The 20536-nt window shown below is 43.1% G+C and overlaps 4 protein-coding genes and 1 long non-coding RNA gene across 10 annotated transcripts; 2 read left to right on the top strand and 3 right to left on the bottom strand.

The window, feature by feature from the left end:
- Positions 1-2572: 2572 nt before the first annotated feature.
- Positions 2573-3768, bottom strand: LOC116187726. Its single transcript, XR_004152126.1, has 2 exons — positions 2868-3768; positions 2573-2781 (listed from the first exon to the last, which is right to left on the bottom strand). It is a non-coding gene; the product is annotated as an uncharacterized LOC116187726 (long non-coding RNA).
- A 29-nt stretch (positions 3769-3797) lies between these two features.
- Positions 3798-7980, top strand: LOC116187725 (fasciclin-like arabinogalactan protein 17). Of its 2 annotated transcripts, XR_004152125.1 has the most exons (3): positions 3798-5442; positions 7365-7506; positions 7586-7980. XR_004152125.1 is itself a non-coding variant. In XM_031516641.1 (2 exons), exons 1-2 carry the CDS (start codon positions 4131-4133, stop codon positions 7436-7438), a joined length of 1386 nt encoding a protein of 461 aa, XP_031372501.1. In that variant the 5' UTR covers positions 3798-4130; the 3' UTR covers positions 7439-7980. The 2 variants fall into 2 exon arrangements, 1 of the variants encoding a protein (XP_031372501.1); XM_031516641.1 differs by having other exon boundaries at positions 7365-7980.
- On the bottom strand, positions 7755-12950 carry LOC116187724 (DNA replication licensing factor MCM6). The gene is made up of 18 exons (XM_031516640.1): positions 12750-12950; positions 12505-12654; positions 12299-12424; positions 12013-12175; positions 11736-11929; positions 11367-11559; positions 11194-11271; positions 10838-11067; positions 10634-10748; positions 10431-10505; positions 10184-10324; positions 9858-10061; positions 9602-9763; positions 9463-9518; positions 9158-9303; positions 8944-9069; positions 8684-8814; positions 7755-8554 (listed from the first exon to the last, which is right to left on the bottom strand). Exons 1-18 carry the CDS (start codon positions 12815-12817, stop codon positions 8423-8425), a joined length of 2490 nt encoding a protein of 829 aa, XP_031372500.1. The 5' UTR covers positions 12818-12950; the 3' UTR covers positions 7755-8422.
- A 568-nt stretch (positions 12951-13518) lies between these two features.
- LOC116187198 (F-box protein CPR1-like) lies at positions 13519-15090 on the bottom strand. The gene is made up of 2 exons (XM_031515831.1): positions 14525-15090; positions 13519-14379 (listed from the first exon to the last, which is right to left on the bottom strand). Exons 1-2 carry the CDS (start codon positions 14987-14989, stop codon positions 13723-13725), a joined length of 1122 nt encoding a protein of 373 aa, XP_031371691.1. The 5' UTR covers positions 14990-15090; the 3' UTR covers positions 13519-13722.
- Positions 15091-16205: 1115 nt separating this feature from the next.
- On the top strand, positions 16206-20274 carry LOC116188385 (calcium-dependent protein kinase 1-like). Of its 5 annotated transcripts, none has more exons than XM_031517707.1 (9): positions 16206-16466; positions 16787-17957; positions 18273-18416; positions 18565-18717; positions 18977-19092; positions 19193-19360; positions 19456-19680; positions 19792-19938; positions 20090-20274. In XM_031517707.1, exons 2-8 carry the CDS (start codon positions 17120-17122, stop codon positions 19906-19908), a joined length of 1761 nt encoding a protein of 586 aa, XP_031373567.1. In that variant the 5' UTR covers positions 16206-16466; positions 16787-17119; the 3' UTR covers positions 19909-19938; positions 20090-20274. The 5 variants fall into 5 exon arrangements, with proteins under 5 accessions (XP_031373567.1, XP_031373566.1, XP_031373565.1 ...); XM_031517706.1 differs by lacking the exon at positions 20090-20274 and having other exon boundaries at positions 16787-17019; positions 17096-17957; positions 19792-19933; XM_031517705.1 differs by lacking the exon at positions 20090-20274 and having other exon boundaries at positions 16787-17019; positions 17092-17957; positions 19792-19933.
- The last annotated feature ends 262 nt before the right edge of the window (positions 20275-20536 follow it).

Raw genomic sequence — 20536 nt, 5'->3', positions numbered from 1 at the left:
GGTTCGGGAAACAAACAGTGATATATATATATATGTGTGTGTGTGTGTGTGTGTTTGACACACTCTGATCTCTACAGTACTACAATGAGGGAGGGGCTGTGCTTCCGTAATTGGTAATTTGCTCATTCAGATTGCATTGCATGCATCCCTCATATTTATAATGTAATATCGAAGCTAAGAGATCGAGAAGATGTTTGCTGATCTCACTAGGCCTATTTTTGATAAGGCTTGTCTCCCTGGCTAGCGTGAAAAAAAATCAAAACACATGGCTCACGACATATATTTTTCCAATTTTGATTTGTAGTATTCTTTTTGGGTGAATGACTTTGTAGAATTTTAAAACAAATATATGTAGCGTAGGTACGTTGAAATATTCTTCAAGGCACCATCTTTTAACGATTCAACTTATTTCCATTTCAAATATATATTTACAGCAAGCACAAAATTGAAGAAACGAAAATTGTAGATATAATATTCACCCGAAAATTATAGATACAATAAGAGAAGTGATGTAATGTACTGAGACACGACCTTACCTAATAATTTAGAAATTTTAAATTTGATTTTCATGAGCTATTTTTACCCCTTTATTATATTATATTCATAAACCTTTCCAATAACCAGGTAAAAAAATATAAGATATAATTGTATAGAATAAGTCCACATCACATATCAAACTATTTGAAGAAAAGTGATCAGATATGTTTTAAGCATGGACGTAATCTCTCTCAATCCTGTTTCATGAAGTTGAAAGCCCACGTACAAGCGGGAATTATTCAATGGATCATAATCTTATGGAAAAAAGCGTGAAAATTACAATTTTTAGAGACTCACGTGGCCACAGGCACAACAAATTATTAAGACAACATATATACAATGTTTGCACAAATCTAGCTAGCAAGATTAATTAGGAGTGTGCGCACGTGATCGGCATGCTCCGTCATTCTCGATACTACGGCCAAATACTCGACCACACGTCTCTTAATCGAATATGTGTCATCCTTATTTTTTCCCTCCCCTAAAGTGATTTATGTTCCATTTGGACAAATTTGTGATAGCGCTTAATTACGATTGACCTCACCTTTTCATCACATTCCCCTCAATGTCATGAGCTTTTTTCTCTCTCTCTCTTTTTTTTTTTTTCCTTCTCCAATCTTCAGTCTTCACGTGCTATGTATAAGAACGGATTAGCATTTTTCAGATATATTAATTTCCATAATAACTTGTGGGGTCTGAAAATATTACATGCCGATAGTCGTAGGTTGCATTAGGGGTGATCGGTTCCGGGTACCCTGTTTTTTTCATGATACTCGGACCTTATCCTGTAAGGGATCGGTTCCAAGATTTTAGAACCGGACCCTACCCTGTTGAATCTTGGAACCGGAACCTACCCGGAACCTGTATTATACCACAAGTTCCGGGTATCCTGTTGGAACCTGTAAATTTTTTTGCCTCGCTAAATAAAACCGAAAATATTCCACCCATAATCAGTAATCACAACAAATATAATATCGACATAAATATTAAAGCAAATAATCACATTAATCATCAATTAATTAGCAATTTCATCGCAAGGAAAAAAAAAAGGAAACTTAAGCTCTCAATGTATCATCAAGTTTTTTCAGTCTTGTTTTCACTTGTTTTGCCGGCTGTAAAACACGAAAAGTCCATAGTTCTTTACGGTAGACAAACAGACCAAAACCCAAACATAAAATAGTAATACATGGCTATTGCTTGCTCAGGGTCGAACCGCAGCGACAATATCCTCTCAGCAAAAGATTCCAGCAAGTATTTTAAATTATTAATCAGATGAGCTAGCTGATAATATAATACATCTACTTGTATCTTTTGTAGTCCTGGAGCCTGCCGTTGTGTTTATACTCCAATTTCAAATATAGTTCTCCATGGCATTAGTAGGAAGTCTAAGGTGATTCCACATGATAAACATGAGCAGCTGCTCTATCATGAACAACAACAATTTGAGTCCATGATGAACGACTGAATTTTCTGGAACTTATCTGTCTACTTTTTTGATGATTCAAGCCATGAAAAAAGTTGAGAAACGAAAACGAAGTAGAGAAAATGGTGATTTGTTTGTTTCTCTCAGTCGAATGGCCAAAGTTTTTCCACAAGAGGTGGAACCTACTAAGCCGGGGGCAAGACATGGTCCTCCGCCATTAGAGCCAAAAGGAACCGCAAAAGCCAGAGACTTTGCATTGCTCGCCGATGCCTGCCTTTCTTCTTATATATCTAAAAAGCGAGAGATATTTGAGGATAGGATATCTCTCAGCTTCTAGATAACAGAGTCATCAAAGCACAATCAAGCAGAGCACTGCAAGCAATGGCAATCTGCTATTTCTTCAAGCCAAATGACGCGGGATCATACATCCGCTGCTCAGGTCACCGTCCGATGTGGTTAAAGCAAAACGATCATCATCGAGCATCATCATCTTATAAAAACAAACAAATAAATAAATAAACAAATTGGCAATGATAAAGTGTGTACTGTGGAGCCTACGAGAAATGCAGAGTAAAAAATTCCACGGAGATGCACAAAGTTTTGATTCGAATAGGAAAAAGAAAATGGTGATTTGCCGGGGGTTGGGGAAGGCAGGGTCCTCCGTCATTACGAATTTACAGCCAAAAGAAACAGACAAGATCAGACCTGATTTTGAAACTACCAGATTTCAGGCAGTAATTTCCACTTCACCAAATGAGCTGCAGCGGGGATGATAAATCCAGAACCAAACGCAGAGCTTGAAACACTGGCAAAGATGACGACTTGCGCGGAATACAAAGCCGATTTAGGGTTTTGACAAACAGATTAACAGAGTATATTTGATGGAGAGTCCAGAGGAGAATCTTACCGGGAGCGACGGAGAGGAGCTGCAGTGCGGTCACCGAAAGTCGGAGGCGATGAATCCTGCGTTCTCCACTTCTCCCGACCCCTGCAGCCTGCTTCAAACAATGAGACTGAATACTGATGAGTGAGATTAACTTTCCCTTCTTTTTTTTTTTTTTGTAATTACCATCCGGTTCCGGATACCGATTCCAATTCCGGTTCTGGGTACCCAGTAAATTAGAACCGGAACCGGAACCGGATGTGACCGGTTCTTTATTTTGATACCCGGACCCTACCCTATTTTCAATACGAGCTACTCGGACTCTACCCTAACGGGTAGGTTCCGACCGGTTCCGGGTATACCCGGTACCCATGCACACCCCTAATGCACACCCCTAGGTTGCATCATGCACAACTTATTTATCCATTATTGTAGCTAGCTGCACGAAATAAAATCACACACGCACAGAGACCATACATATGGGCTCTGAAGGCAATCATACGCTACGGCGGGGCGGCTCAGATGTCACCGCCACCACAGAAAACAGAAGCCATGACCGTGAAGGATTATATATGTGAGCTCTCCTCCTTTCTTCATCTTCTCCATCTTCTGGCTCTGTTCTTTACTTCTTCTCCATTTCCAAAGCTTCCATCCATACAAACATTCTTCCCTCCCTCCATCCCTCCATCTTCAATCAAAGCGCCGGCTGCCTGCCTATTATATTATATTATTTAATTGCAAGCACACCCACACACACACACACACATACATATATATATATAAGAAAAAGAAAAAGAAAAAGAAAAAGAAAATGTAAATGTAAATGGAGGTGGTCGTCGTCTCTCTCGTCTGAAGCTTCCTTTTCTTCTTCTTTTTTCCCCCACGTGGTTGCAGTTCACCTCTCCCCTTCATCAAAGCTACAAGTTTTAACCCCCACCCCCCCCCCCCCCCCCCCCCCCCCATCAATCGAACCGACTGCGTTTTCACTCCACCACCACTCTTCCCTCCCTGTAGCTGCCATGTCCGAAACTTCCTTAAGTTAACTATACTCCATGAGTCCATTGTGTATCTGCACACAGTGCACTCCCGACAAGACAATTATCAGACCAGAATGAAATAGAAACACGCATAGCTTAGCTAGCTAAAGCTTAATCCCAACCAACTGTTAATATCCTCCTTCCTTCCCCCTTCTTCTTAGTCCTTAAGCTCTCTCTCTCTCTCTCTCTCTCTCTCTCTCTATCCCACCGAAAAATCCACCCACCCATTCTAATTTCCCAACTCTTCAGAATGGCCACCAGCGGTTTTGATTTGAGCTCTCTCGTTCTCTTTTTCCATCTTCTTTTTCTCCTCCCTCTCTCTGGCGCCGCGGCATCGCCGGAAAACACGACACGCTCCGGTCAAGTTAACTCCAACTCCGTCCTCGTCGCCCTGATCGATTCCCACTACACGGAGCTCGCCGAGCTCGTGGAGAAGGCCCTCCTCCTCCAGACCCTCGAAGATACCGTCACCAAGCACAACATCACCATCTTCGCCCCCAAGAACGAAGCTCTCGAGCTCCACCTCGACCCCGAGTTCAAGCGCTTCCTCCTTGAGCCCCGCAACCTCCGCTCCCTCCAGACCCTCATCCTCTCCCACATTGTGCCCTACCGCGTCGGCCTTCACCATTGGCCCGCCAAGCCAGGTGACTCGACTCGCCACCGCGCTCTGTCCCGCGTGCCAGTCGAACTCTCAACAGACGTCTCTTCCGGCGAGCGTCTCGTCAGCTTGGCCAAGCTGACAGGTCCACACGCGGTGGACCGGCCCGACGGGGTCATTCATGGCATCGAGCGCCTCATTATCCCCCGGTCCGTACAGCAGGACTTCAACAACCGCCGGAGCCTCAGCTCGATCTCCGCCGTCAAGCCGGAGGGTGCTCCAGAGGTCGACCCGAGGACGAACCGGCTGAAAAGACCGGCCCCGCCCGCCAAGCCCGGTTCTCCGCCTGCTCTCCCAATCTACTACGCCATGGCCCCGGGCCCCGACCTCGCCCCAGCCCCAGCCCCTGGACCGGGTGGGCCACACCACCACTTCGACGGCGAGCGCCAGGTCAAGGACTTCATCCACACACTCCTCCAGTACGGCGGGTACAACGAGATGGCCGACATTCTGGTCAACCTCACCTCGCTGGCGGTCGAGATGGGCCGGTTAGTCTCTGAAGGTTACGTCTTAACGATCCTCGCTCCGAACGACGAGGCCATGGCGAAGCTGACAACCGACCAGCTGAGCGAACCGGGTTCGCCGGAGCAAATCGTGTACTACCACATCATCCCCGAGTACCAGACCGAGGAGAGCATGTACAATGCAGTAAGGCGGTTCGGGAAGGTGAGCTACGACACGCTGAGGCTGCCGCACAAGGTGGTGGCTCAGGAGGCCGATGGGTCGGTGAAATTCGGGCACCGAGACGGGTCGGCGTACCTTTTTGACCCGGACATATACACCGATGGCAGAATCTCGGTCCAGGGGATAGACGGCGTCCTGTTCCCGCCAGAGGAGAAGAAGGTGACGCCGGCGGCGCAGGTAGTGAAGCAGGTGAAGGTGGCTGCCGGGAAGCAGAGGCGAGGTACGTACAGTTTTAACTTTTTCATTAAACGCCGTTGATTCTTGGTTGGGTTAGAAAATGGAATTGGTCCGGTCCGGTCCGGTCCGGCCGGTCCCCTGGGAGAAGGGGGTTGGCTCTTGCTTCTGTCGGTGGGTCAGAGCAGGTCAAAGGGCATAGTTGTCTTCTCCTGTTCCATTTTCAGTACGTGTGTGGGGCAGGAGGAAAGGGTAGGCCCACTATCTATATGATATGATATGATTCGTTCAATTTATTTTTCGAGGGCCCATTTGATCTGCAATTGGAACAATATATGTGTGTATATATATATATTTCTGCTCTCTTCCTGTCTTTTCCAATTATTGAAGAAAAGGAAAATCTTTTTACGACGAATGGAACCCAAAAACAGTCAAGATTATAATGTAATATTAACGTTTGTTGTTTGCAAGAACAAAAAATCGAGTTTTTGCATGTGGATTTGTCAGCCGAAAGAGATTTTTCTCCGAGTGTTATCGTGTTTATTTATGTTCGGTAGGTTATAATGCTAAAAAGTTGTGACATAAAAGTAATGAATATTGAAAACACAATTGGTATAGTTAAAGGTCCCGTTTGATATGCGAAAATGAAACGAATTAAAATTAAATGTTGATTTCTTCATTGCACCTTATTTTTTTTTATTAGTATCTCTTATATAAGTTAAAAATAACATTCCCTCATTATTATTTTTTTCCTTCATTTTGATGGAATGAACATTCCCTCAATTAAGAAAGGAAATGATCATTTTCTTATTTCATGTTATATATTGTGAACCATTATATATATGTTCTTTTAATTTATATATCTAGAAATGTATATAACATAATATCTTTCATTTTGTGATGGTCATTACTGAATCCTATTACATTTCCCTTATATATAATCCATTTCTTTTCATCTTTGCGTACCAAACGACCTAAGTGCACTGTCGGTGTGGAGGGCTGATATGTCCAGCTGACTTTTATGTGCGTGGGGGGCCCTGTGGGATATTTTTGTGGCCAATTTTAAAAAGTTTATTATTTCATGCAATAAAGCTTCATATATATTTTGGAATATTGACTGAGCATTTTTTTTTTCCTCTCACCTAAACTAACAACGACAGGTTGTCTGTATTGGGTTGCAATTAATTATTCTTTAGAATATGCACAATGTTAATGCTTGAATGGATTTATTAAATGCATATATGCACGATTATCTTCTTGCCTTGTTCTCATTTCCTCTCATTTGCATCTCGACTGGAATAGAAAAAAGCATCGGACTGATGGGGGTTGAGGAAACGCACATAAAGTCTCTGTAATTATTGGAACCATTGATTAAGCCATTTGCTGGTGGTTAAATTTTCGATCTTTCTTCTTATCATTCCAAACCCTGAAGCCCACGTCTTAACAAACCAATAGTTGAATTGGTTCGTGCTGATTCCCTATCAATTTCTAATGCAAATCATCATAGGCATGTTGATGGTGATCTTAAAAACTAATTAAAGTCAGTCTGTCCACCACACAGCTTCGTAAATTAACTAATGAAATGTTTTATTGTGTCTGATGGGCATGTGTTAGAAGATACGGTCAGTGGCATGTAAGAGGAGGTGTATGCATGGTTATATTATTAGTCTACATAGTTTCTGGTGTGGTATCACAAACAACCGTTGTATGTATAGTATAGTGTTGTGTTGTGTTGTGTTGTGTTGTGTTGTTGGGCTGTTGCTGTCAGGAACCAATCTAAGTTGAGCAGTTGCTGTCTGTCGAATGTATTTTAATTACAATTAAATGAGAAAGAGAGATGCATGAATGATTGAAAGCAGTTGTTTATTAGTTGTTAGTTTGCTAATCTTATTCGTTGTTGCTGCTGTTGTTTGTTTTCATTAAATTAGATAAAGAAAATAAATTAATGATGATGGCCTGGTTGTGCAGGGAAGTTGCTTGAAGCTGCCTGCAGGATGCTAGTCGCCATAGGACAAGATTCCAGCTTCCCCACTTGCCAATAATTAAAGCACCTACCATCTTTTTTTAGTATTCTGCGAGATCTTCCTTCTATCATGGAGAATAAGAGAAGGTAATGATAGATCGAAGTAGTCGCAGCTGTGGGATTATTGTTAATACGATAATCATTATTGCCGATGAGTTCGATGCAGGAAGATGTATATTGTACAGAGGCTGCATTGCATGGCTAGATGGCAAGGAAAGCTGCAGAGAGAATATGAAGTGAAGCCAATGAATTGCTTTGCTCTTTAGATCCATCTCTCTTTCACTTTCTTTTTTCTTTTTTAAAATTTGTTTTACAAAGTTCTCCTATCTGTTGTATTTTGCTGGTGTGACAGAGGAACCCTGAATGATCTGTCTATAGTTGAGTTGAGGTAAAGTTTAAAAGAGAGAGAGAGAGAGAGAGAGAGAGAGATGGAGAGTTTGTGGAATTGATTTTTTGTATTTGTGTAGATTGTAGATGCGGGTAAGGTGAGGAAAGAGGTCGACTACTCAGCCACTCGCTGCCCCTCTGCTCAATAAAAAGAAATGAAGGTTAAATTCCATATTTTTATTGATATAATAAATGAAGGTTTAAATTCCATCACTTTTCCCTTTAAAAACAGAATCCTCGACACCTTCCCTCGTGTTTCATGCGGCCGAATCCCTCGGCAACTTAATAATTATACCATAAAAATTGCAAGTCAAAAGAGAATGGGACTGAGCAGATTACAGGGAGAGAGGTGCGCTGACAGAAACAACTCCTCATCGAAAAATCATCAAGGTAAAGTCGGCGTCCAGTAGTTACATTAAATAATCACCGGATATTACAACAGTAACCTTCATGTTGGTCCAGCATCTCGTCAGTGATGACCATCCCAATCTCAACACAGAGCCGGATCAAATCAGTAGAGATTATTCGACCTGCATTGAGCTATTGCAGTAATTTTCACCAAACTCTCTGATGTACGTTCTTGGTTTTGAAGCATATGCATCCGTCATGTATTCACTTAGTCCACGACATAGTTGGGAGCCACAGCCAAGATTCTGTCGTTTCTAGACACGGGCTGCCTCCCATCGTCGCCCACCTGGGTACTACCATCATCTAAAACGATAAGATGTCCTTCCCTTCGTATCAAACTCTGCAAACAAAAAGCAGCCCAAGATTTTCATGTAGCAGCAACAGCCATACATTCAGCACGTATCATTCAGAAAAAGGTTTAGGTACGCAGTTCAATTAGTGGTATTAGAATGGAAGATGTGAGATTTACCTCGATGATAGCTTTTACGCGTGACACTTCGGTTGCTGCTTCCTCCATGGAACTATAGCTATTTTTCTCATTTTGCTGATCGACATACCACTGGATCAAGTCCCTTTGCCTCATCCCGGCAAGTCCAGTCCCTGCCAAAGAGAAGAACCCACGGTCCATTTAAGGCCAAAAACAGAAACACGATATGATGTAGTTTGCCAAACAAATTGGATTGTCAAGATAGAGTTCAAGAGCAGAAGGGGGACTGTTATAGGTTTTACCATCTCGTATAACAGCTTCTTCATGCTGCCTGAGCCGCATAATGAGGGCTTGTGTAACCCTCTGAAAATATTCATCAGTTATCACAAGTTTCTTCTTCTGGGGACCTACTGTACTTGCATCATTTTCTGCAATATCACAATCACATTACATGTTCAGTTCAAACTGTCGGATAGGGGATGAATGTTGAAAACCTCTGTAGAGATTTTTACCCACCTGCATCAGCTGGGGTCTGCTCAGGTGCATCATCTCTTGATTGAGGCCGAGAATCATCACCTCCAGCGGGAGGATTCGTTGCATCATTCTCATGAGTATGATCTCCATCTTGAAACTCAGACAAATCAATCTCAGAGGAATCCACACTGTATAGGAGGGAAAGACCAAATTATTTTCATGAGGTGTTAATAAGATATAGGATTTTTATTTTTTATTTTCTTTGGTCTGGGAAATGTAGGATTCATTGGCACGAGAAACGGAGGAATGGATGTCTTGCCAAAAACAGCATATCAGTGATGCCTTGCCTTATTATTGATGTCTTCAGGAGCTTGACTGCCACCTTAACATGGTGTGGCTGTACCTGGATGATATTACATGAATTAGAGTCAGCGTCAGAAAAGGAAAAGGAAAGAGAAAGCAACAAATGGTCGAAAAGTAAAGTACCTGAGTTTCAAGGTGACTGCAAGCAATGGCCTCTGAAAGTCTAATTAAAGCCTCGAGCTGCCTGACAGTCATGCGATAAGCAACTCTGCCTCCAGCAGTTGTATCTCCTCTACGGAGAGCAACATATGAATCTACCAACAGTTTTCTGGCTTCAGAGTTTAGCTGTAACAATCAGTCTCATCATTAGGAACCTAAAGCAGATATGTTTCACCTTTTTTAAGTAAGCGGCATCTCAAGAGGACGTGAGAGAATAGACCTTCGGCTTCAGTGTTTTTGCATATGCAATGTAACGCTTTAGCTGCGCAGTAGAGAATGCAGGAGTAACTGCATCTTCGCGCTTCTGGTGAACTCTCACAATGTGATGGGCAATGTGGTAGTCAATTTCATCATCTGGGTCATCAATCATGACATACACTAGATCGAACCTCGAGAGAATTGCAGGAGGAAGGTTCACGTTGTACTGCTTAGACGAAAAGAAAGTGAACCAGTCAAGCATCATAAAAGTAAATCGCCAAAAATGAAGTCTCAAGATCAATTCAATTCAATGAATTTATTACTAATCAGCGGAGGAAATAGTCTCACCTTGAGCGGCTTTGCCTTGTCATACCGCCCGCCAGTAGGGTTGGCAGCTGCTAAAATTGATGTCCTCGCATTTAGAGTTGCTTGTATACCCGCTTTAGTAATGCTTATCGTCTGTTGCTCCATAGCTTCGTGAATCGCAACCTTCAAACAGCCACTTACAATTTCAGTTACGTTGACATCATAATCAGCTTCCCACAATCCCAAAATCTGAGGTGATGCAACTGAATAGAGGCAGAGATAGGATTACCTGATCTCTGATGTCCATTTTATCAAATTCATCTATGCAGCAAATCCCATTGTCCGCAAGCATAAGTGCACCAGCCTAATAGATTCGAATATGATTTAGGAACCATATCAAAGGAAACACTATGAAATAACCAAAGCATACACGCATCTCCAGCAGAAAAAGTAAAATAAATATAACATTTGATTGGAACCAAGAGATGCTACCTCGATACAAAATTCCCCTGTCTCAGGTTCTTTGGCAACAGTTGCAGTCAATCCAGCAGCAGAGGAGGATTTTCCCGATGTATAAACAGATCTAGGAATTAGACCTGAAGTATACCTGAGTAGGAAAATGCAATACGAGTGATCAGTAGGATTTGAAAAAAGAAAGAAAAGGGGGGAACATAAGAAAGTTTCTTTTCGGCGTACTTAAGAAACTGAGACTTCGCGCAGCTCGGATCTCCTACAATGCAAACATTGATATCTCCCCTCAGATTGATACCCTCATGGGTGATTTTATGGACACCACCTAGGAGCATAAGGAGGATTGCTCTCTTGATATCCTGGTGACCAAAAATTGTGGGAGCAATGCTATCAACAATCTTGTTGAAGAAATCGGGGGTATTCCTCATTCTACGGAATTCCTCTATTTCTTGTTCCTGGAAATGGACAATAAAGACAGGCAACGATAAGGACCCCACGTCTCGATCTGTTCTGTTTTTGCAACTTTGAAAGTAGGTATGCACTCATAATGTGACAGCAGACATTGCTGAGAGAAAACTAACGGTGAATTCTTGGCTGTCATCTTCTTCAGCATCCTTCTTTCTACTCCTGACGTCCACGTCCCTTCTACCATCCAAAATCTGAAGCAACACACAAAAAGAGATTTCAGGAATATCAATAAAATACGAGATTTGCTTTGTCACACCCTGTTGAGAAACCTCTCTCAGTTAACAACCTGAACTGAATTAGAGATGAATGCAAGCCGATAGGAAAGATCCCGGACGCCCAATGCCCGAAGACCTCTCACCCCTTCGTGTCCAGCAGTGGAATTGCGCTGTGCAGCTTCCCGACGGCATTCCGCTCTCTCTCCGGGTGAGGCCAAGGCCATTATGTCCGGTATCACAACTACTGTGCCAGTAAAGATGACCCTGCACCCATAGAGCTAATGAAGTTGACCTCAAAGCAAGATGAGTGAAACGAAACTACAAGATAAATCTTTTTTTTCCTCTTGTCCTTCACTACAAGATGAATGTTGTTTCTTCTTGTCCTTTTTTACGTCCTAAATGATCTTCAGTGCGTATGTCTTGTAAGAAGTATTACTCACGTGTCGCCTGCACGAGCCTGCTCGACTATGTCGTGACGGAGTATAACATCCAGCGATCGAGGAAGGGAGCCAGCAGGAATCTCTTTGGAAGTCTCTTGCATCCTCACCCTTTGCCAATCCGCGAATCTGCTCTCCTGTCTGAGCAACGCCCACCTACCTCTGTTTTGGCATGTAGCGTTCGCGCATATTGTCGGCTGCAATCAATACACCATTGAATTAGGAGAAGAAAAGACTCATTGTTCACATGTACGTGGGAAAGAGATAGAGTTCACCGAACCTCAGTATACTTGAATTGCTGCTCCACATTCCTTATGACACCCCCGCATTCCAAGCATTTAAACGTCCCTAGAAGCAGCTCGGGACGAACCTCACTCGTGCGAGTGACTACTCCTGTAACCGAGACAAGTTTTCCAATCTCTGATGTGGTCAGTTCCCTCAGCCTGCGCGAAGAAATATGCACTGAACATTCACTTTGACTGGTAAAAGAGATTTAGATTCGATTGTTGTCACTAACCAGCTAACAGAATGCACATAACAGTAATATAAGACGGGGAAAAGGGGACCTCTTGGTGGAAGGGAGATTGAAGAAGGCGATGTTGATGTCCTTGTTCGGGCTGTCATCTGCGATGAGGGTGGGCCTCTGCTCCATCACGAACCTCTTGCAAGCATTTCTAAGGTACCCCTCAAATCTAAAGCATTAAATGCATTAGCAAATGCTCATTCTTAATGGAAACTTAACCAAGGAAGAAGCAAGAGATCTCTGCGGTACCTCATGTACTCATCGGAAATCGCAGACTGTAGATCATTGCTGTGGTGCATGACATGAGAGAAGTCGATGAAGATGGTGCTCGATTCGCTGGCTTTCATCGCTTCTATCTCAGCTTCGTAGTACGGAGGCTCCATCGGATCCAACCTGAAGCTGTTTCACGCGAAAGAATCGTGTCAGAAGCTTAACCCAATTCATCATCAGAGAACAAATATGCCTAATTGAGGTGGTGGGGCAGAGCATTTCACCTCTTGAGGAACTCGAGGAAGGCATTCTCGACCTGAACCGCGGTCGGGTCGACAAAATAAGGCTCCATCTCGACTTCTCCGATCAGGGGGCGGCCACCCAAATGGATCAAAAAGAAAGGGAAGAGGGAAGAAACGAACGGGAGGATGGAGCAAAGCAGCGGCGAAAGGGAAAAAAGCGGCTCTCTCTCCCTCTCTAACCCTTTCGTTTTGGCGGGATAATAAGGGGGGCAACCGCTCTGTTTCCCGCCAAATCCTATGATGGGCCTGAGGTGGACCAGGAGCTGAAGTGCATACCTTCCCCGCGTCGGCCCAACTCCTTTGCCTTCATGGGCCCAAATAGTAAAGTGGCTTGCTCAAGGCCCAGAGGCCCCAAAGTAGGAAATGGTAATCGTATGTGCGTGTAGTATACAGTTGGTGTATGTCTTGGGCTGGGAAATGACGATTAGTCGTTTTTGAATTGGAGTATAATTAATAAGAGGGGGCTGGGTTAATTTGGGTTTTCTGCATTAGTCAAGTCCTTGATAGGATTTCTAATTAACTAATCCACGAGCATTCATTCTATAGGGGTGCGCGCTTACGTTTGTCCATTGGAACGGTGGAGAACACTAATTTAATTAGGTCTTTATTCGTTCTGTTTAAACTACGCATTAAGTAATCACGGAGCTCAGAGGCCAATGTCCATGAAAGGTCATTACGGCGTGTTCGATCTTATTGATGAAAATAGAACTGACCAGTATCGTGTTGTTCTAGCTAAGGTAGCTCCAAATGAGAATTAATAGCGTGTATATATAATATTATGCTGCATTTTCTCATTGATCACATCAGGAAACGTAACAGATTCCTACAAACTCACATGTAATCGTGTGAAAATTGAGGTTTTTGGAGTTTTGAGGATAGGAGGAGGTGCAACGAACGGATTGTTCGAAAGTTCGGTGTGTGCAGTCACCGAGACACCCATCGCACATTTTGAGACCTAACGCCGCTCTGCTTGGGCACTGTAAGATGGAGAAATCAGACTCTCGGCATGGGTCACCAAGCGATTGCCATATATCGAATCGACAGTAAACCTAAAACTTTCGCTAAATCTTCCCCTTTCCATGTCGTAAAGACTTATGTAACTGGGTGACCTGTGGCGGAGACCTCTGGGAATGGTATTGAGCAGTAAGGCTTCTTTGACGCTAGCAAGCCCGAGGGGCTGGTACCGAGCGATGCTCCTGGCAAAAATCTTGATCGTGTATAGCTTAGTCCAAGACTCCAAGTTCCCGAACACCTTCATCGTCCACACTTCATAGCCTTCGCTTGGGTTATGTGCCCACAGGGACACGCATCCATCTAGTAACCCGATTTGTTTGCCATCCGAGGGCATCGAGTTAGGCAGCCTCATCTCGTGAAATTCCTCCTTGGCCACATCAAAGACGGTCAAGACTGACTGCTTGTTTACCTGAACATAAGGATACCAGCAGATGAATTCATTGAAGATCACTTGATTGCCCAGGTGACCGTTAAGGTAGGAAGGATAGCGATCCCCGAGTTGCTTCCAAGAGTTCGTCCTCAGGCTATAAACCTCGACCTGTGAGTGCCTTTTCCGCTCCCGATCTTTGTATTCCAAGCGTAGGTTGATGCATATCACCTGCCAAGTATATAAACAATGATCCAACCGAGGTCGAGTGGTACTCTCCTAGTCCTATATGTATATATGCAGTGATTGCGATGTTCCGAATACTGAATCATGAACGATGAACCGAATACATGCATAATAAAACTTTATAATTAACCTTGAAGTCATCGAGGTGGGCGCTCAGAGGATTGAATCCGAAACCGACCAAGTACTCTGGCACCGGAGATGGTGGCTGTGGAAGGGTGAAAAGATCATTGATGGTGGGGTTCCACAGGAAAATCCTGGAGGCTCCGGAGTCATCCCGATGGAAGGTGTACAGGCAGATGATACCATTCGATGAATCAACAAGCTCAAACTTTTTGCCGATTACGGACGGAGGGCTGATATCGAATGAGAACTCTTCAGTATTTCGCTGAGAGCGTATCCCGAGTCTAGTGACATCCTCGCTGCAGTACTTTAGGAGGAGGCGGCTTTCGAGTTTCCAAGTTCGGGGGGCTTTTACAAGGGCGGGACTGTTGAATAGGCGATTCCAATGCTTGCACACGCAGCGGAACCGAACTAGAGATTTCACTGGAAGTCGAAGTAAGATGTCCATGGTTATTTCTTCCGGGAGGTTTGCCATTTTTTCTCAATAATTGTCGTGCCTCTCTACCTGAAGCCGTAGATTTATCGGTGTGATATGGGGAATGATATGCACGTACACCTCGTTAAGTACACAAGGTAAGGACGTCTCAACTTGGAAGGTGACGATTAATTGTCGTCTAATTGGACACGAATTAATTGGAGGGCCGGCCTTTGGATTTATCTGCATTTAGTAATTAATCAATTCTTGATTTCTTAATCCATAAGTATCTCCGGGAAGTAGGACGAAGGAATTCATGCGTCGAAGTGAAAAAAAGAAATTGTATTTGGAAATAAATTATGGAGTCGCTTTCGATATGAGAAGTGAAAATCTTTGGGAATCCTTATAATTACCGTATGGCTGGATCTTAATTTCTTGCCTGGATTTGTTATATTAGGTAATGACTTAATCCACCAGCACTACAAAAAAAGAAAAAAAGAAAGAAGTAACCAAGAACCAATGGACCCTTTCCTATCTCACTCTCTATGTATAATTCAGATCTGTCTAGATAAGCATAATAATCCTGATGCACCGATCCAGAACGTAGTTAATGCAATGCAACATACATACGTCGAAGGTTCGAATAAGTTAGAAAAATAGTTAAAAAGACTGTCCAATAAAGAATTAAAAGGCATATGCAAGTGCTCCACTATCGTGCATGTCGACCATTGCATGTCAACGGCCGGACTTTCGGAATCAACCCAAATAATTGCTCATCTCATTATATTATATTTGTCTCATCTTATATGATTAACTATTCCACCGTACACCCTTCGAAATCGGTTGCCCAAACGTGGGAGAGGATCCACACCCAAATACTGGAAAATCTTAAAGAATGCCTGGAAGTATCTACAACGTTGCGATTGATGATATCATCAACATACTATCCCATGATGCTCGATCGATAATCAACTAACTACTCGAGAGGAAGGATGAATGAGGGAGGGGGTTGGGGGGGACCGACCATGGAGTGTGAAAGAAGGGGCCCGGAAGGAAAAGAGGCAATCAATTAACCGCAATTCCAACCGAAAAGCCCGGGAATGGGACAATAGAGAGAGCGTACGCCAAATCAAATCAGATAAAATAAAATACCAACCAAACCAAAACGCGGTTTCTGGGCGAAAAGGAAAAACACGTCCCAATGTGCAAAAGAAAACCATATAATAAATGTCTGTAGTTTGGTCTTTTGCTTCGTTTGATTATTAGTTGGTATTTATGGTCAGTGCAATCAAACTAAACGACCCATATCCCATCCATCCATCTACTGTCGGTATACTTACATTGCATTACATTACTGATCCAAAATGAGGGTCAACAAGGACCGTCTCCCTCTTCTCCTTCTTCTTCATATTCATTCTTCTCCCGTCTGTGCGTTTGTTTCGTTTGTCGAACAAAAGGAATCATATAGACAGACAAACAGTAGAGTTTGAGGAAGCCGTCTTTCTTCTCTCTGCTTCCAACAGGCGACCCGGCACCGGTAAAAACAAAACCCAATCTTCTTCTTCTTCTTCTTCTCTCTGTCCGTCTGTCTGCGCACCCACGATGATCCTTCCTAGAAAAAAGATCAGAAGCTGTATGTTCTGCTATGCTGCCCACTGGGATTCTTGAATACACCCCATTTCTCCATTTGCGCTGTTGAATCATTCAGTCTTTGATCAGCTAAAGATATTTTATTGCTTCGAGTTTTGACTTTTCTTGATATCCTTCCTTCCATCCTGCTCATTCTCTGTCGGACTTGTCTTGTATTGCTCCTCGGACTTCTCCCCTTCTTTAACACTGTTGCTCTGCCAATCCCAGATTGATCATTCCATTGGCCAGTGGATGTTTCCTTTCTGGGGTCAAATGTGAATCCTTTGCATTGTAGCCATCCTTAAAAGTCTTTGGAGCGGAGCAGAGCAGCTCAACGCAACACATGCCCTGTTCAACTCCATCAGTCCTTTGTCAAGTTGTCATCTTGAGGCTTAGAGCAAGACTCCTGCTCAGGGTTTGACCTTGGTGAACTGCCCAGGTTTCACGGTAGATCAGATCAGGTATTTGCTATCTTCATATCATTTGACATGGTTGCATCTTCACATTGAGGTCAGGACAACAATCCCTCGTAGGTAGACTACCGGTGTTGCATCTCTGGATATGGGTAATACTTGTGTTGGACCAAGCATCTCCAGAAATGGCTTCTTTCAGTCCATCTCTGCCTCAGTATGGCGGTCCCGATCGCCCGAGGATTCCGTTCATACCAATGGGCAGTCGGTCCACGAGTCAATCCCTAATGACTCGGTCCACGCCAATGGGAAGTCCTTCAGTCAGGGAACGGGCAACGAACTCGAGCCTTTACCTCTCTCTATCCAGAACAAGCCCCCAGAGCCAGTCACGGTCCCGAAACCCGAACCAAAACAAGAACCGCCCATCAAGCCCAAGCGGAAGCCCCAAATGACCCGGGTTTCCAGTGCTGGCCTGAAGGCCGAGTCAGTGCTTCAAAAGAAAACAGGCAACTTGAAGGAATTTTATACCTCGGGGAGGAAACTCGGACAGGGGCAGTTTGGAGTGACGTTCTACTGCATCGAGAAGGCCACAGGGAAAGAATACGCTTGCAAGTCTATAGCCAAGAGGAAGCTGATCACTGAAGAGGATGTAGAGGATGTTAGGAGGGAAATTCAGATAATGCATCATTTATCGGGCCACCCGAATGTGATTTCGATTAAGGGGGCTTACGAGGATGCTGTGGCAGTTCATGTGGTAATGGAGCTTTGTGCCGGTGGAGAATTGTTTGATCGGATAATCCAGAGGGGGCATTATAGCGAGCGAAAGGCCGCTGAGCTTACGAGGACCATAGTTGGCGTTGTTGAGGCCTGCCATTCCATGGGAGTGATGCATCGGGACCTCAAGCCTGAGAATTTCCTGTTCGTGGATCAGCAGGAGGATTCGCTGCTGAAGACCATCGATTTTGGTCTGTCTATATTCTTCAAGCCAGGTATATATTGCTTGTCCAACCGAAACTGATGCCAATGATAACACGCTGGCATGAAATTTTCCCCTCAATTTCTTATGGACATTTTAGTAACTAAACTTAATCTCGTCATATCGATGTCTTAGTTTATATAATTTGTTTAGGTGCTTTATTAGGGTGTGCAATTTTCATTATCAGCATCTCGACAATTCGTATGCCTTGAATAAATACATTCTAATTTAGTTAGGACCAGGAGCTCCATATCGCTGTATTACATGTCCCTCAGACAACATGTAAATGTCATTCGGCCTGAGGAGCAATTGGTGATCTTTATCACAGGTGAAAGATTTAATGATGTGGTGGGCAGTCCATACTACGTTGCACCAGAAGTTCTGAAGAAGCGTTATGGGCCCGAAGCAGATGTGTGGAGTGCTGGTGTTATCCTCTATATATTGTTGAGTGGAGTTCCTCCGTTTTGGGCTGGTGAGATTTAACTGTTATATTTTTCCTTTTTATACCCGAATCTTGCATTATGTGAAAACAGAACTGTTTTCATTTCATCTTCTGCATGTTTTCTAAGATCTCAATTTATTGATCTCTTTATTTACTTTTTTTTTTTTTTACCTTGTAGAAACCGAGCAAGGAATATTTGAACAGGTGCTACATGGTGATCTTGACTTCTCGTCGGACCCTTGGCCAAGTATCTCAGAAAGTGCGAAGGATTTGGTGAGGAAAATGCTTGTTCGAGATCCCAGAAGACGATTAACTGCTCATGAAGTCTTATGTGAGGCTTATCTTTCCGTAACATCCATTTGCATGTGTTATGTTATCAAGTTTTAACATCCATTTGCATGTGTTACGTTATCAAGTTTTGACATCCATTTGCATCTGTACGTTATCAAGTTTTCTCCAATTGCATCAGCCAGAATTTGTTAAAATGTGATGCTATTACTGCACTTCCACAGTAGTTTAATTCATTTTTGTATAACTTTTATAAATTTTCCAAAAAGTATATGTTCATATACAACTTCTTTGTAATTCAGGTCACCCTTGGATTCAAGTTGATGGTGTTGCTCCTGATAAGCCTCTCGATTCAGCAGTTTTGAGTCGGTTGAAGCAATTTTCTGCCATGAACAAGCTCAAGAAAATGGCTCTTAGAGTGAGTTCCCAGACACCCAGAAATGCATTAACGAGATAACGCTACGCACATGCTGTGTGTTTTCTTGTACTTAATATGGCCGCACACAATGCAAATGCAGGTGATTGCAGAGAGCTTGTCGGAGGAAGAAATTGCCGGCCTTAAAGAAATGTTCAAGATGATAGATGCTGATAATAGCGGTCAAATCACCTTCGAAGAGCTTAAGGCTGGTCTAAAACGAGTTGGAGCTAATCTCAAGGAATCTGAAATTTATGATTTAATGCAGGCAGTGAGTATCAACTGGAGAAAGAAAACTCGTTTTCTGTATATAATGAAGTTTCCTCTTCAAGTACGTAATTGATATATTTTGTCCTAAAATTACAGGCTGATGTAGACAACAGTGGAACGATCGATTATGGGGAATTTATGGCAGCAATGCTGCATTTGAATAAAGTTGAGAGGGAAGATCATTTATTTGCTGCATTCAACTTCTTCGACAAAGATGGGAGTGGGTACATCACCAAGGATGAGCTTCAACAAGCCTGTGTAGAGTTCGGGATGGAAGACTCTCACCTTGAGGAAATGATTAGGGAGGTTGATCAGGACAATGTAAGATGCAGCTTTCGTCTAACTGATAAAAAAGTCTCTGAAGCTTCCTGTGAGAGATGCTAAGCTTTCGGGTTTGAGTACTTCATTGCAATGTTGTGTCAACTTTTGCAGGATGGACGCATAGATTACAATGAGTTTGTGACGATGATGCAGAAGGGAAATCAACGTGGTGAACCTGGTGGCATTATGAACGGCCTTGACAGCAGTTTCAGTATTGCATTTAGATGATAAGCTTCGGGATCACATTGCTAGGCATCGGTGAGAGTTTTTGTCTTCCTTTGTCGATTGTTTACTTCACTGGTCGGGATGATTTATATGATTGTATAGTAGGAGATCTGGGTGCTGAAATATCGGCCTTTCTGAGTTGTTAATCATCGAGAACTGTCTGAGTTTTTAATTTCTTTTACAGTTTCCTTACCAAAACCATTTGTATTCATCATTTCCCGGCAACTGCATATGTAAGGTACGATTTTTATGATAAACTGTGTCCTCCTCTTCGATTTGGCTCCAGGCCATTGCATCGTGTTGTCTATTTGGAGCCCAAGATTGGATTCTGTATTGGTTAATGGTTTCTGCATTATGGCCTTATTGAGATGAATCGGTGCTCTTTTTTTTTTATTCGTGTAAGCAAAACCGGCTTGTCACCGGCTTTCCTTTCTCCAGAGAAGCATTGAACAAAGAATGCCATTTTCGGGTAATTTTGCCGACAGAGGATCGATGTCGGTGACAAATGACAATAAGAGCAAGTAGTTATATATTGAATTGACAGTGCGTAATGCCCCCATTGTTAGTTCGAGACGCAGCCAATATGATGGATTGGATCGTTGAGAACATTATGCGTACCATAACTTCCAAT

Source organism: Punica granatum, chromosome 8 (assembly GCF_007655135.1).
Source record: "Punica granatum isolate Tunisia-2019 chromosome 8, ASM765513v2, whole genome shotgun sequence".
Classification (NCBI taxonomy): Eukaryota; Viridiplantae; Streptophyta; class Magnoliopsida; order Myrtales; family Lythraceae; genus Punica; species Punica granatum.
Note: the sequence above shows the minus strand (reverse complement) of the source record. Positions and strands in the feature narration are given on the sequence as shown.